Here is a 17,332-nt window from a genome sequence, read left to right on the forward strand (position 1 = left end):
TCTTAAACAACGGCGTAACATTAGCCGTTTTCCAATCATCCGGCACTTCCCCGGAATCCAGCGACGTCTGGAAAATAACCACCAAGGCATCCACTATCACCTCCACCATTTCTTTCAGAACCCTCGGATGCATTCCATCCGGTCCTGGGGACTTGTCCACAATCAGCCCCTCCAGTCTGTCAAGCACCGCCTCTCTAGTAACAGTAATGTCATTAAGACCCTCCAGTCCTACTACCTTTCCATCGCTAACACCCGGCAAATTATTCACGTCCTCCTCCGTGAAGACAGAAACAAAGAAGTTATTCAATACCTTAGCCATATCCCCATCCCCTACCACTAGGTCCCCTTTCTCATCCTCTAAAGGACCAACATTCACCCTAGCCAGCCTCTTCCTTTATACATATTTATAAAAACTCTTGCTATCCTTTTTTATATTAAGCGCTAGCCCAGCTTCATAGTTTCTCCTACCCTTCTTTATCAACTTCTTTGTCAATCTTTGTTGACATTTAAACCTCTCCCAATCCTCTTCTCGCCCACTACTCTTAGCTACTCTAAATTCCTCCGCTTTTAGTTTAACACTTTCCTTCACCTCCTTCGTTATCCACGGCTTATTACCTCTCCTCCTACTATCCTTTTTGACCATCGGAATAAATTTCTGCTGAGCACCAAGAAAGATCTCCTTAAAGATCCTCCACTGCTCCTCAGCAGACCCTCCCTCCAACGCGCTCCCCCAGTCCACATTCGCCAATTCTTCTCTCATCCTACCGTACTCCCCTCTATTCAAACAAAGGACGCGTGTCCGGGAACCCACTTTCTCCTCCTCCATCAGATCAGTACTGGGATCCCAGCTATTCACAATGTATATTGATGATGAAACATGAGGAAGATGCAGAGATGCTTCAGTGTGATTTGGACAAGTTAAGTGAGTGGAAAATAGATGGCAGATGCAGTATAATATGGATAAATGTGAAGTTATGCACTTTGGTAGCAAAAACAGGAAAGTAGTTTATCTGAATGGCTATAGTTTGAGAGAGAGGAATGTGCAATGAGACCCGAGTGTCCTTGTATACCAGTCACTGAACGTGAGCATGCAGGTGCAGCAGAGGGTGAAAAAGGCAAAAGGTATGTTGGCCTTCATAGCAAGAGAATTCAAGTACAGGAGCAGGGATGTCTTGCCGCAGTTATACAGGGCTCTGGTGAGTACACACCTGGAATATTGTGTGCTGTTTTGGTCTCCTATCCAAGGAAAGATGCTCTTCCTATAGAGGGAGTGCAGCAAAGGTTTACCAGACTGATTCCTGGGATAACGGGATTGACGTATGAGGAGAGATTGAGTCATTTAGGACTGTATTCACTGGAGTTCAGAAGAATGAGGGTGAATCTCTCAGAAATCTATAAAATTCTAACAGGACTAGACAGCGTAGAAGCAGGAAGAATGTTCTCAATGGCAGGGTAGTCCAGAACCAGTGGTCACAGTCTGAGGATGCAATGTAAACTACTTAGGACAGAGATGAGGAGAAATTTCTTCACCCAGAGAGTGGTGAGCCTATGGAATTCTCTACCACAGAAAGCAAATGAGACTAAAACATTATTTGTTTTCAAGGAGGAGTTCCATATAGCTCTTAGGGCTAAAGGAATCAAAGGATATGGGGAGGAAAAGTGGGATCAGGATACTGAGTTGGATGATCAGCCATGATCATAATGAATGACACAGCAGCCTCAAAGGGCCGAGAGATTGACTCCTGCTCCTATTTTCTGTGTTTCTATATTAATGTCGCTGGCCTCGATGTGGTTTTGCCTTGTAATGAGTTCCAGAAGGGGTAGTCAAAGTGAGGGGAAGCATCTGAAAACTGTAAAGGGGGAATAGGTAAGGCGGGGAGCAGGTATGTGAAACTTTCCTGGGGGAGAGGTGACCCTTCTATGTGACCGTGTATGAAGTCTCAACATGGGGTGGGATGAGGTTCATGGTGGACATTGGGACGTCAACAGTTATGGATTCAGGTGGGAGGATTGGAATATCCACAGCAATGACACTTGCGTCTAGGATCTTTGGGGAGGCCTGGAAAATAATGGGAGGCATCTTTACCTGAACACCATGGGATTCCAGGAAGATTGGAGGTATAGTGACAAGCACGGAGAGCGTATCAAAGCTGGTCTTGAAGTGATACCTGAGCACCATCATCTTGTAAAGCCAATTTAAAGATGCAGACAGAAATCACAACAGCTTCTTCTGTAGTGGTTGATCTCTGGTTACTGCTGCTGATGTCTCTGATTTTCTCCTTCTTATGCAGATGGCACTGATCATTCTTCCAGTCATGTACTCTCAGAACAAGCCCGACCCAATCACACTTTTTTTGATAACAAATGCTGAAGAATTGTGTTTCTGTCAGGGGTCATAATTTTCTGAGGAACACGTAATTTTCTCAGGGCTCGGTGTTCAATCACTGTCTGTTCAAGGCATAGCAATACCTGCTGTCCAGTCAACTCCCATGGTTGTTTCATGGCTGCACATCTTGTTCTTTGTTGCTTCCACAGTCCCTAGACTGATACAGGGTTAGACCTTTTAACCATCAGTCTTTGCTGGCATCTTCACTTTGTTAGTGCCTTTATGAATACCCATCAGGCTACAGTTCCCATGATTCATACATCCTGAGTCACTCTCAGATACCTCAGATTCAAGGAACCTCAGCAATTACAAAGCTAGATGCTTGGAGATAAGGAGTACCTGCTCAAACGATGGCTCATGACACCCCTAGATTGTCCTCAGTCTTGGGCAGAGGTACAACGAAGCACATTGTTCCACACAATCCATAATCGAGCAAACCATTGGCATATTAAAGTTAGGCTTGTGATGTTTTGACCGCTCAGCTGAGGCTCTGCAATACACTTCAGAAAGGGTATCCCAGAAGGAGTTCATGAGCAGGTAGAATACAAGATTACCTGTCCCTCACTGTGAATGTCAAGAGGTGATTTCACCGTCCCAACAGGAGAGATCCCTGCCCACCCCAGCCACTTGGCAGCATCCTCCTCAAATTTGGACAGCTCTTCATTGTGGGGAACTGGGACTGCATGAAGTAAAAAGGAACATGATGAGAGGAAATGCAACAGGGGTTGAGAAACTTACAGTCATCTGTGTGAGGTGAGCCCTCTCCAGAAATGGCTGCAGATAGAGATTATGTAGCATGATAGATGTGATGGTGACGTGTAAGCATCCATGAGACAGTGTTAATATGTGTGCTCCACTTATAGTATGTGCAAGCCCTGAAGATTGTATCCCTTTGACTGCATAATGGAGTGAACTGAAGGTTGTCTTGCCTGGCAGAGTGGCTGAGGTCATTCATCCTCTTCCTGCACTGGAAGACATTACAGGGGTGGTTGTCAGCCACATTGACCAGACTTGCTGTTGCCTCCCAAATCGGAGAAGTGAGACTGGTGTGCTTTGGGTAAAGCACATCTGGTGTACTCCATATCTAGGCAGTCGTGACTAAACCTCAGGCCAGTCTTCTGCTACACAAATATCTCTATAGGTCTCCAAAAACACAGCTGGGCTCGGGGGCAATTAAATATGGTGCCCAGACCTTCGACCCCATTAGGAACATTGGGGCAGACAAATCAATTCCCCACTCACAAAGTAATTCAGAGAGATACTTGCATACGCATAATTAATGAGATTCTGAGTGCAAAATCAGATACAATTTCCTGCCATGCCACTGAGCAGGAAGTGCACCGCCAAACCCACTCTCCACAACACTGTTTCAAAACAGTCCTCGGTTGTTTTCATATTCCGCAAGGAACCAGATTTTGTGGTACTAATGACATCAAAACTGTCAACCTTCACAATCATTACTCCTCTAAAACCGACAAACATCTGGAATCCACATTGCCAGTTAACACAGAAATCCAGAAGTTGCTGTTTTACCCTTAGTTTTGCTGTAAAAACCCTTGAAAAAGTTAAGCTTTGTTGATGAGCTGTAAATGGATTTTTAACAGTGTACTACTTCATAATTATTTTTGAAATTCTCTGTGATTTGGAAAACTAATTTTATGTTTGTGTAACGTCAAATTTCACCATTGTGATGTAGGGCAATCGTATTTTTGAAATAATATATTACTTAAAAGTCTGTTTGATACTTCAGTTTCTACTTTAACCCCATATGTATGTCCAATCATTTATTTTGATCTGTAGAATTTTATTCCAAATAAAGATTAATCCGTGCCCATTATTCCCTGGCCTGCATCTGTCAGTGTGATTGGCTGCTTACCCTACTTGATCACATCGCTGTTGCTGGATGCCTGGAAGATCCCCTTGACTTGGTGCATTCACTCTGACCTCAGCAAAGGTGAGGTCCACACCACAGAGATAACTAGATTTCAGTGTTCCTAAGTTCATAAGATATAGGAGCAGAATTAGGCTATTCGAATATGGCTGGTATGTTCCTCATTCCCATTTTTCTGCCTTCTCCCCTTAATCCTACAACCCATTAAAAATCTGTCTAACTCCTCCTTAAATTTATTCACTGTCCCAACATCCACCACACTTTGAGGTAGCGAATTCCACTGATTCACAACCCTTTGGAAGAAGTAGTTTCTTCTCAACTCTGTTTTAAATTTGCTACCCCTTATCCTAAGATTATTACCTCGTCCTGGAACGCCCCACAAGGGGAAACATCCGCTCCACGTCTACTTTATTCTTATCTTTTACCATCTCGTATACTCAATTGGATCTCCTGTCATTCTAAATTCCAGAGAGTACTGCCTAAACTGTTCAATCTCTCCTCATACAACAAACCCCTCATCTCTCGAATCAATCTAGTGAACCTCCTCTGAACCGCCTCCAATGCCACTACATCGTTCCTCAAATAACGGGACCAAAACTGTGCACAATGCTCCAAGTGAAGCCTCACCAATGCCAATGTTGCCTAGTTGCAAAAATACTTCCTTATCTTTATATTCTATTCATTTAGCTGTAAATGCTAACATTCCATTTGCTTCCTCTATTATCTGCTGTATCTGTGTGCTAGTTTTCTGTGACTCATGAACGAGGTGCCTCCCCATTTTTTCCACCAGAATGCATGACCTCACACTTATCCATGTTAAACTCCATCTGCCACATTTTGGCCCACTTTCCTAACCTATCCAAATCCATTTGTAAGATTCTTATTTCCTCATTGCAACTTACTAATCCGCCTATTTTTGTGTCATCTGCAAATTTGGCTGTAGAGCCTTCTATCCCTGTATCCAAGTCATTAATATAGATTGTAAGTAGGTGGGGCCCAAGGACCGATCGGCGTGGCACTCCACTAGTCATTTTTTGCCAACCAGAAGAAAAACATTTATCTCGACTCTGTGTCCATCAGCCAGTCACCTATCCAAGCTAATAAATTACCCCCTATTCCCATGTGATCTAACCTTGTGAATAACCTTTTACGCGGCACCTTATCAAACACCTTCCAGAAATCCAGATATACTACATTTACAGGATCCCCATTATCCACTTTGTTTGTTACATCCTCAAAGAGCTCTAGCAAATTAGTCAATCATGATTTGCCCTTCATAAAACCATCTTGACTTTGATAGATAGTGTTTTGACTTTCCACGTGTCCTGATATTGCTTTCTTGATAATTGACCCTAACACTTTCCCAACAATAGATGTTAAACTAACTGATCTGTAATTTCCCACATTTTGCCTCCCTCCCTCTTTGAATAAGGGCTTTATATTAGCGTTTTTCCAATGCATTGGAATCTTTCCTGTGTCCAGTGGAATATTACAACCAATGGACCCATTATCTCCTCCACCACTTCCTTTAATACCCTATGATGTAGGCCTTATCTGCCCTCAATCCCAATAGTTTGCTGAGTATCTTTTCCCAATCGATGTTGACTGTTCTAAGTTTCACCTTTTCTATTACCTCTGACTTGCCCAAAAGGGATGGTGCTAGTTTCCTCCATCGTGAAAACTGAGGCAAAATATTAATTTGGCATCTCTGCCATTTCAGTCTTCCCCACTATTAACTCTCTGGTTTCATCTTCCAAGGGACCAACATTCACCCTCGCAACTCTCTTCCCTTTTATATATATCTATAAAAGCTTTTGCTATTCTTCTTGATATTTTGTGCTTGTTTTCTTTCATAATTTACCTTAGCTCTTTTTATTCATTTTTTAGTATCCCTTTGTTTATGTTTGAAAATTTCATAGAATCATAGAAACCCTACAGTACAGAAAGAGGCCATTTGACCCATTGAGTCTGCACTGATCACAATCCCACCCAGGCCTTACCCTCACATCCCTACATATTTACCCACTAATCCCTCTAACCTACGCATCTCAGGACACTAAGGGCAATTTTAGCATGGCCAATCAACCTAACCCGCACATCTTCGGACTGTAGGAGGAAACCGGAGCACCCGGAGGAAACCCACACAGACAGAGGAGAATGTGCAAACTCCACAGACAGTGACCCAAGCCGGGAATCGAACCCAGGTCCCTGGAGCTGTGAAGCAGCACTGCTAACCACTGTGCTACTGTGCCACCTTTTTTCCCAATCTTCCAGCTTGCCACTGGCCTTTGCAATATGGTATACCTTAATTTTTGTCTTTATACTTCCTCGACCTCCTTGTTTAGCCATGGATTTTTTTTTACTCCACCTTACAATCTTTTGCCCTCACGGATATATTTTAGTTTTGAGGACTATTTTGAGTAGCCCCTTAAACAACTGTCACTGCTCATCCGCTGCCCAACCTTTTAGCCTTCCTGCCCACTCTACCCGAGCCAAATCTGTCTTCATGACTATGACATTTCCTTTGTTTAATTCCAGAACGCTAATGTGGGACTGCACTTTCTCACCCCCAAACTGAATTTTGAATTCTATCATATTATGGTCACTACTCCTGAGAAAATCCTTAACTATGAGGTCATCAATTAATCCTTTCTCATTACACAATACCAAATCCAGAGTAGCCTGCTCCATGGTTGGTGCCACAACATACTGTTTCAGGAAACAATCTATAATACATTCAATGAACTCTGCGTCCAAGCTACCCTTGTCAATTTGATTCTCTCAATCTATGTGCATATTAAAATTACCCATGAATATTGGCATACCTTTCCTGCAAGCTCCCAGTATAGATTTCCTGGCTTATACTGAGCCCCACTGTGGGAATTACTGCTTAGGAACTATAGATTATTTCTACCTCTGGGTAACTTTCTTTGACATCTGCAAGGAGTCTGAAAAAGAATCTGTTGGCACATGAAACAGCTTTAAATTGAAAAAAGGATCCTGAAAAAGTCCAAAAAAATACAACAAAGAAACTGACGGGCTGCAAACAGCAAAAACAGAACAAAGCCTGCAGTTGATTGGGTAAGTGAGAAGTCTCAAAAGTTGCAAAAATGCAGCCATAATCGCAGGCCTCCAAAGAAAAAACATGGGAAAAACACAGAAACTCACAGAAGTTGCAGACTACTGAGTGAAAAAAATGATGACAGTCTTAAAGCAGTTGGCATTCAGCCAAAACTCTATTCACTGCAGCAGCACCAGAGTGTCCTAGCCATGGACGAGGTCAGACGATGAGGTTTTTTTGTCCTTGCAAATGGAGTTGAAAACAATAGAAAGGTGGCAACTTTATTAAGTGTCATGGGGCCTAAAACCTTTGGCTTATTAGGAAGTTTGGTACTACCTGACAAACCTGGCACATAATCGTATAATATCCTGTTCAGCTGTATGAGGGTAAGAAAGGATGTTAACTGGAATGCTAAGCTCCGAATGGTAGATGGTGTCAAATCAGTGTTACATACGGAATGATGTCATGATCTGCCTGTTTTGTCTGTATGCATTCAGTCAACAATTACTTTGTAGGCTCTAGTGTTCTCAGCAAAATAGGGCCTATTATGATTTTTCTGGCACATGTTCGGATGTCATCCTGGCGCTCTAAGGATACTCCTGGCATCCAGAAAACATTAATGAACCCAATTTCTCATCCTGGATTTTTGATATTCTTTTGTTTCTATTCCAGAGATTCCAGAACCTGATGAGAGATTGGAATCAGTTCATGAAGCATTGAAAATGTTGCCACCTGCACACTGTGAAACCTTGAAGTACCTTATGGCTCATTTAAAAAGGTATATCATAACCACTCATATTAATCATTCCTAAGCGAGTACTATGAAGTTAACTAATATTTTAATCTATTGATGTAAATATTATTTTTCATTTTTTCTTAGAAATATGTCAATTTACAGAATATCGAACATAACTTTTTTTTATTTTACATGCCTATGCTTTTGTTCTCTTGCACCTCTCACAAAAAATCATGGTATTCCTAGAAAGGGAAAACTGAAAATCCTTTTGATTATTCTAACAGAAAATGGATAAATGAAAATCACAAGGAACCAACTGAAGTCAAAACAGTTTCTCTTTAACCTATAAACAGTTCAGTTAAGAATAGTGATCAACCAAATGACAAATTAAAGACAGTGGAGAGATTGAGAGAGTTGGTATTGAGGTGTATTTACTGTAGATGTGGAACATGACATTTTTGGATTATGTCATCAAGGGCAGCGTGTAGATGAGAAAGGAACTAAGGATAAATGGGTGGCATGACAGCACAGTAGTTAGCACTGCTGCCACACAGTGCCAGGGGATGTGGGTTTGATTCCTGGCTTGGGTCACTGATTGTGTGGAGTCTGCACGTTCTCTATCGGTTTCCTCCCACAGTCCGAAAGACATGCTGGTTAGGTGCACTGGCTATGCTAAATTCTCCCTCAGTGTACCTGAAAGGTGCCGGAGTGTGATGACTAGGGATTTTCACAGTAACTTCATTGCAGTGTTAATTTAAGCCTACTTGTGATTAGTAAATAAACTTTACTTTAAATCCTTGGGGACATCAGAGTTAACAATGCAGCAATGGCAACAGAAATCATTATAGATGATTCTCTGCCTATAACTGGATAGATAAGAATGGAAGTAGGAAGCTGTAGTCCCACCCAGCTAGACAATAGAGGAGAGATTTGGAGGAGGATAGTTTGGCTAATCGTATCAAAGCTTGCAGACAGGTCAAGGATGAAAGTGATTGTTTACCATGAAAACCCATCACTTAGAATGTCATTTACTACTTCTATAAGAATCTTTGCAATTGCTCAAAAAGAGACAGAAACCAGATTGGAGGAATTTAGTGAGTTCTGGGCAAGATAGACACAGATTTCAGAGTGATAAAACATTGTAAGACTTTAGAGAGGAAAAGGCGATTTAAGATAGTGCAGTTGTTTTACCATGATAGGAGTGGTCAAAGGTGGATTTTTTTTGGAGCGGGGGATAATTCAAGAAGATTTGAAAAAGAAGCATGGAGTCCTTGACAGAATGAACTGTTGACATCAGATAATTAGATATCTTGGGGTGTCAGCAGTTTCGTGTAAATCAAGGGAGTAGGAAGTGGCTTTGGTGTTGAACTCAGAAGGGGGCATGATGGGAGGTAGGAGAGAAACTAGAGAAAGATGTAAGTTGAGAGCTGGCCAAGGTACCTTAGGAAAAGTTTGATCTGATGGGCTAGGATAATGGAGAGAAATGGTAAAAGACAACTGAACAAATGGTCTCAATCTTAGTGAGAATTAAGTCCATAGGTGGAGAAGGATTTAAGACTACAGTTTGTGTTAAAGAGTAGCCACAGTTATCTTTGTGTTCCAGGATATTCCACTTATTGGAAAACAGTGATTAGAATGTTAGATTCTGCCAAGTTTTATTACATTACCTTACATGTTCAGGAATATGTTTCCCTGAACTTTCTTCTATGGCAGGTTCATTTGTTAGTTAGGTAACGGGAGTCAATGGGTAGGATTCTCTGGTCTCTCATCTTTCTTGCGGTGGAAACAGTGTTGTTGGCTGGTGACGGGATCTTCTGGCCCTGCCATTGTCATTGGGATTTTCCTTTGGCACCACCCCACAGTACCTGGAAACCTGCACATTGTGTCCAGTGGTGGTGTGCCATTGACAGGAGAAGAAGATCCCACTAGCATGAAGAGCTAGAAACTTCTGGCAATATATCTGATGATATATTTGAGTTTAGAAGGATGAGGGGGCATCTAATTGAAACCTACAGGATACAGCGATGTCTGGATAGAGTGGACGTGGAGAGATGTTTCCACTAATAGGAAAAACTAGAATCAGAGGGCACAACCTCAGTCTAAAGGAACGATCCATTAAAACAGAGATGAGGAGGAATTTCTTCAGCCAGAGAATGGTGAATCTGTGGAACTCTTTGCTGTAGAAGGCTTTGGAGGCCACGTCATTGAGTGTCTTTAAGACAGAGATAGATAGGTTCTTGATTAGTAAGGGGATCAGGGGTTGAGGAAAATGCAGGAAATGGGAATGAGAAAAATATCAGCCATGATTGAATGACGGAGCAGACTTGATGAGGTGAGTGGCCTAATTCTGCTCCTGTCTTATGGTCTTACAAGTCCATGACATCATATATTTTGCAAAATTTGTTGAATGTAGCATATATAGTGGACTAAGTGACCTTTTCTTGTTTGTTATTTTGTTCTTATGTTTTCTGGTCTATTTTAATTGAGAACTAGACATTTAAAACAAAAGATGGGAAATACTCGATTGATGTTTTAGATGGAAATGATTATATTTAAATAATACAATTAGATAACTTTTTAAAGGGAACATTCTAAAGAAAGAAAAGTACTTCCATGCAGAGTTCTACACAATTTATTCTTGTTTGTAAAGGTGCAGCAACTATAGCAATTGGTCTGATTTTGAGTATCTTTGGAAAGCTGGTCAAAATTAATAGTAGAATTTAATGACAAAAGTACCAAAGAGTATTAATGCTCAAATATTATTTGAGTTGTAATGTCATAAATATTACAATTCAGTAGTTTACTAAAACGGATGGTTGTTTTTCCACAGAGTTACTCTCCACGAGAAGGACAACCTGATGAATGCAGAGAATCTTGGAATTGTTTTTGGACCAACTCTAATGCGAGCCCCAGAACAGGACCCCATGGCAGCCTTAAATGACATACGTTATCAAAGACTATTGGTAGAGATGCTTATCCAAAATGAAGATATTTTATTTTGAAACTGTTGGGAGCAGAATTTTAAACAGTGATAAGAAGAATGAGTTGTATTATTTCACCCAGGTAGTTGTTTCAGTGAGCAGGTTGAAATGACAGTAATCTTTGTACTTTTTTATAGTATGGTCAACTCAGACACATGGTAATGCAATTTTGAGAACTAAAACATCGGGGCTGGACTTGGGTTCTTTAATATGAACTAAAGCTACTGCATGATTTGATCCTTGTTTTTGTCAGGGATGTTTGTTGGAAATCAGAAAATGTTGCAGTTTTTTTAATCATATGTAGTAAATTTTTGCCTCATGTTGGTAAATTGTGGGTGTTTATTAAATTATGTAACTACACCCGTAATGTAGTTTATAATTCTGGACCGGGGATGAGTTGATAAGACAGGATATCCAAATATAATGTAATATTAATATTGCATTTGGTGACCCTTGCCAGTGTTTATTTCTGCCTTTTGAACTATGGTATAGTTCGTCAGAGTTGTATAAATTTTGCTTATAGATCTCTTTCAATCTGAAACAAAATGTTTTGTATAATATTTCTGTACAATCTGCATAATCAGTACCAAAACCATCAGGTGGTTCTTCAAAACTATCTCTGGTTTCTCATATGTAACTTTTGCTTTCTTACTTTGGCATGCAAACATTAATTTATTAATATTTACATCCACAATTATTTTTTTAAGTAAAACTTTATATATTCAAATATTCAGTGAAAATAGCAAAATTTGGTGATATTACTGGATAGTTATTTAATTGTTGTAATTTCAAAGTAAGGATAAGTTACTGAATTACAATAGATGTTGAAAGCAGTGGGAAATGACTGAACTTTGGAAGAGCTGGTCCCATAGGAGTTAAAATTTATTTATTTAAGAACTTATCGACAAGTTCGAGGAATACATCAGCTTCTGAATACAAAGCTCATCTGAGTCAGTGAACATACATAACATTATATTCTGAATTGCTCAAGACCTGAAAAATTTGTTTATAATTTCTCAAGTTAAATTCAATTTTTAAAAATATTTTGCATAGGTAGTTAAAGGTTATATAAGCCTCATGGAAATATATTTCCTTACTTTAAATTTCTATTTTCTCTCTGAAGTTCCTTTGGTTATTTTATTCTGCAGTCATTAATGCACTATTTTAATAATAAATAGTCCTAAACAATCACTCAAACAGGAAAGACGACATCCACTCTGTATATATGAGTAAGTAGATAAAGGAATATGGTACAATTGCTAATTACTTGCTACGATAGAGAAAAAAAAACACTTTGATTGTGCTACAGAAATTGTGTCTTAATGGCATAGAAATTCTCTGCAGCATTGAATAAAACAATACTATAGAATCTCGGTACATAATTAATATTAGAATGGGCTTTAACTTTTACTAAGTAGAAAATAGGTTCTTAACCCAATGTAATTAATTGCAATTCTGGGCCATTACTAATTTTTGTATAAAATATAATTTATTTACCTCGTGATAGTTTGGTCTCAGGGAACAAGTATTCATTTGAAATTCCACTTTAATCAAATATGTTTGATTGGCAGTTGTACTTGAGTGAACAAACACCTTTGAATTCAGTTAATTGCTGAGCACTTAATGTGGTTTTGAGAGAGACACTTCTTAACATCTTTTGTTCATTTGTATCTTCAAAGGACTTGAGGGTATATTAATTTGATGTCCTCCCAGTCAGCAATCAGCTTAAAGCTGTGAGGAATAGAAACATGATAAACATTCTACAAAATGGCCCATAAAATTGATCAAGGAACATGGTTCAAGGTTCAATTTATAATGAAGGTCATTGTGTGTGAAATGCTTTGTTGCTTTTGAAGTTCTGAAGGAGCAGAATATTGTGCCAGTTACTTAGATAGTAACAGTTTAAAAAAACATGTTCCAAGAGAAAACTGAAAATTGAACCACAGCTACAATATAGCTCCAAAAAATAGTTCTAGTACTAGTAAGTGGATAGTTAAATAAGTTGAAATTCTAAAGACTTATTAGTTTTTTTGGTTTTTATAGTGGAGATTTTCATTGCTTCTGCAAATTTCTGTATTAAAATAAATTAGAATTTGTAAACAGTTGAATAGAAGATATGTAAATGTCCAGAGCTCCATTGTCACTGAGCAAGAATTACATGCAAGTTTTCTGGCTAAGCATGTTATTTATACAACTACTGATCGTAAACAATTGCATGAAATACAGATGACTCTAAAGTAAAATAAGAACAAAAGAAATAGGAGCAGGAGTAGGCCACTTGGCCCCTCAATGTTGCTGTGCTATATAAGTTCATGCTGATCTTCTACCTCAGCTGCACTTTCCCATATGATTCCCATGGTATCCAAAAATCTGTGGATAGCTTACTTAAGTATATTCAACAACTGAGTATCTATATCTCTCCGGTGCAGAAAATTCCAAAGGCTGAGAACCCTTTGAGTGAAGAAATTTCTTCTCATCTCAATTTGAAACGGCCGACTCCTTATCCGAGACCCTGATCTCTGGTTCAAAATTTCCCAGCCAGAGAAAGCATCTTCCCAGCATATACTTTGTCAAGTTCCTGAATAATATGTTTCCATTAGATCATCTCTCCTAAATCTTAGGGAATATGGGCCTAGTTTATTCAATCTCCCCTCATAAGGTACTTTTCTCCTCCCAAGCATCATGCTAGTGAACCTTTGTTGCACTCCTGTTAAGGTAAGTATGTCTTTCTTGAACCAGAATTGAACACAGTAGTCCAGGTAGGATCTCACCAAGACCCAGAACAAGTGCAATAAGATTTCTTCTCTCTTATACATTAATCTTTTTGTAATAAATGTGAGTATATGTTTACCCTTCCTAATATTTGCTGTACATTTGTTTACATGAATACACTGATCCCGCTGAATACCTTTATTTCCCTCAGCAAATAAAAATAATGTTTTTCTAATTTTTCTACAAAAATAATTTCAGATTTCTTCACATTGTGTACCATCTGCCATGTTCTTGCCCATTCACTGACATGTTTAAATCATTTTGCAATTTCTTTGCATCTTCTCCATAGCATACTTTCCTAATTTGCATCATCAGCAACTTGGGTAAATTACATTTGGCTCATCATCTAAGTCATTGATGTAGATTATAAATAGCTGAGTTACAAGCAGTGATTCTTGCTGTACCCTACAAGTCACAGTCTGCCAAACAAAAAGGATTCATTTATTCTGACTCAGTGTTTTCTGTCTGTTAACCAATCCTTAATCCTGGCTAATACATTACCCCATGAGCCCAAAATTTCTGTAGTCTTGTGTGGCACTTGAATGCTAATTTAAAATTGGAATACACTACCTCCCTTATTAGTTCCAACCTCAAAACATTCGTACAGATTAGCCTAGGACAAAGGTAGCTAATTTCCAGAAAGTCTTATGTCAACCAAAATGGTACTCCTTTAAATTTGGGAACAGGTTTTGTCTTTTCCTTTTTAAAACAAGCCCTATCATGACTTAAAGAGAGCATTTAAAAACATGACTTTTGTGTATGTATACCCATGACTGCTGAACTGCTATTTATGTTGTTCACAGTAAGACAGAAATTGCATTGAATTATAATAGAAGTATTGTACCATGTAATGGGTAATTTTTTATCTAAAAATGAAAGGAATATTTATGTCTTGATAAGACTGCCTTTAACTAGCCTGAAAGGATTGCTTTGAGAAAAGCTTCCTTTTATCAACATAGAGCTGTATTTAACTTAGAAGTTTCGTGACCAAGAAGAGACATTCTCTCATGTGGCAGATGGTCTAAAAAGGCATACCTGAAGATCATTTAGAGGGTGATTCTTGTAGGAGGAGGGAGTCAATTTGTAGATTGACTGGTGCTTGTAAGTCTCTGCTGCGTTCTCTGGTTTGAGAGCACATGAGGAAGGCTGGCAGGAATCATAGGGAAATGACTGGCTTTTTTCCTGACACAATTTTAAAGATTGTTTTGCTGTTTTTTTTTATTTTTTATGAATGATACTGAAACCAAACAGTTCATGAGATTGAATATATATTCTATATGTAGGTGTATACATGTCCACTCATGGCAGACAATGTCCTGATTTATGAAGACAGGAGTATTCTATAATGTATCATACAATACTGCTGTTAAGGTGGTAATCCTAAAATCAGAAGATCTAATTGCTGTAAATTGAGAAATCAGGCAGTCACTCCCATTTGCTACTTTCTAAGGTCGGTTGGATGATCTTCTGGGTAGATTGCCAGCTGATTTCAAATCAGTGGCTCCTACTGAGGTTAGAAAAACCACCAAGTATTCAGTAATTTCTTGTTATTTCTTTTTAAAGATTAATTTGTATATGTAATAAAGTTTGGTGTCTGAAATGTGAAGCAGTTAAAACTTATTTTTAAAATTCTGGCGGTTCTGTCATGATGCTGCTCATGGTAAATCAGATGGCATGAGATTTTATAACAATGGGATTATCATACCATATAATGCCCAGAACAGCAGTCTGCTACTATAGTGGAACTACATTTACCCAAATACTAAAAAGTCTAATTATTGTAAGTAAATACAATTTAGTTATTGGTTAAGGAACTTTGAAAATCCAAACATGCCCGTCAATTTCAGTTTGCAGCTGAGAACCACCCTGTAATTTAAAATTCTTTTGCATCTGTAACATAGTGAGAGATATGGAGTGTGAAGTCTGCATGTGCTGATGTGCCATCTTTAATATATTAATGGATAGATATATATATAACATTTTGAGAGTTGCTTGCAACTTTATTATCTGTGATGTGTTTTATTTATAAAATGTCAATGTGAACTGCTTGATTACCAAAATAAATTTGGATTACTGCTGATAGAGGAAGCATTGACCTGCTTTTCATCTGATATTGTGTTGTCTTATTTGTATTTTTCAAAGACAGTAGCAGGAAATTACTTTGCAAATGAAACAGAGTTACTAATATAATTCTATAAGTCTGTCAACATGAAATAAACAATCTACTGCTTTTTTAAAAAATTATTTATGGAATATGAGTGTTGCTAGCTAGGCCAACATTGATTGTCCATCCCTAATTGCCCATGAGAAAGTGGTGGTGCACTGTCTTCTTGAACTGCTGCAGTTCCAATAGAACATAGAACGCTATAGCACAATGGTGCTGTTAAGGAGGGTGTTCCAGAATTCTGACCCAGCACCAGTGAAAGAACAATGGTACATTTCAAAGTCAGAGTGGTAAGCGTCTTGTAGGGAAACTTCTAGGTGTCGTGTTTTTGCGAATGGCTCTTGAACCCTATATCCATGTTAAATATTAATTTGATTTCTCATGAATTGTCAGATATATCAAACTTTATTCAATGTTTAATACAGAAATCATTTGTAGAGGGCATTTGTATTTTGTTACTCAGACCCCAGTATGAATTGCAAATAGCTTTAGATAATCTGTAGTGATTTTAATAAGGGAAGTAAGTAGTAATTCACTTTGGAAACACCAATTTGTGACCTGATTTTAATCTTGATGCTGAAGGTGGTGGTACGTGTTTAATCACCAAGATTGGAGTCCAGTTTAGTTAACGTGTTAGCTACAGTACTGGAGCTTTGAATTCAAAAAACATCTTAAATCAAAAGTTTAAGACTAAACCAATGTTTTGCATGATATTTTCCAGGACTGAATTCAGTAAAGCTTGTCTAAGAAAAGGTTGCAAACTGACCAGACAAAATTCTTTGCCTTATATTAAACTTCATATCACAGTGAGTGGATTATGAAGTAGCTTTCATTAAATTCTTGAGTACATCACATCTCAGACAGAAGCATCCTAACCTCCAAATTGAGGGAGGCAGTATAGATCTTGGAGGCTGACTTTTGATTTGGAAATATGAGAATTAGAAAGTAGGGTTGCAGCTATAATATAAATATTGTCCTAATATCGTCACTGGTTCTTTTGCCAGTTATTAAATCTGTGTCCACTGAGTGCCTACTCTTGCCACTGGAAACAGATTCTCCATTGTTACACTAATAAAACCCTTTATCATTCTTCTATGGATAACAACTCCAATTTCTCTGGTGTCTCTGTGAATCTGGAGTCTTTCCTGCTAAGTATCATTCTATTAATCAGCACCCTCTCTAAAGCCTTGAAATCTTATGATCTGGTGTTCAGAAATCACTGTGGCAAAACTAGTGTCCTATAAAGTTTCAGCATAATTCCCATGCTTTTGGACTCTATGCCTTTTTATAAAGGCAAGGATTCTGTATGCCTCATTAACAGCCTGCTAGCTTGTCAGCTTT

The 17,332-nt window shown here is 38.7% G+C and overlaps 1 protein-coding gene across 3 annotated transcripts in view; it reads left to right on the top strand.

Moving 5' to 3' along the window:
- chn1 (chimerin 1) overlaps nucleotides 1-15,907 on the top strand; it is a 243,940-nt gene extending 228,033 nt beyond the window's left edge. For all 3 annotated transcript variants that reach the window (XM_080198952.1, XM_080198953.1, XM_080198954.1), the window contains 2 exons: nucleotides 8,011-8,116; nucleotides 10,905-15,907. In XM_080198952.1, coding sequence (XP_080055078.1) covers nucleotides 8,011-8,116; nucleotides 10,905-11,076 — 278 coding nt within the window. In that variant the 3' untranslated portion in view covers nucleotides 11,077-15,907. The remainder of the gene's footprint in view (nucleotides 1-8,010; nucleotides 8,117-10,904) is intronic.
- The last annotated feature ends 1,425 nt before the right edge of the window (nucleotides 15,908-17,332 follow it).

The sequence above is a fragment of the Carcharhinus amblyrhynchos genome, chromosome 11, assembly GCF_965287045.1.
Source record: "Carcharhinus amblyrhynchos chromosome 11, sCarAmb.v2.hapA, whole genome shotgun sequence".
NCBI lineage: Eukaryota > Metazoa > Chordata > Chondrichthyes > Carcharhiniformes > Carcharhinidae > Carcharhinus > Carcharhinus amblyrhynchos.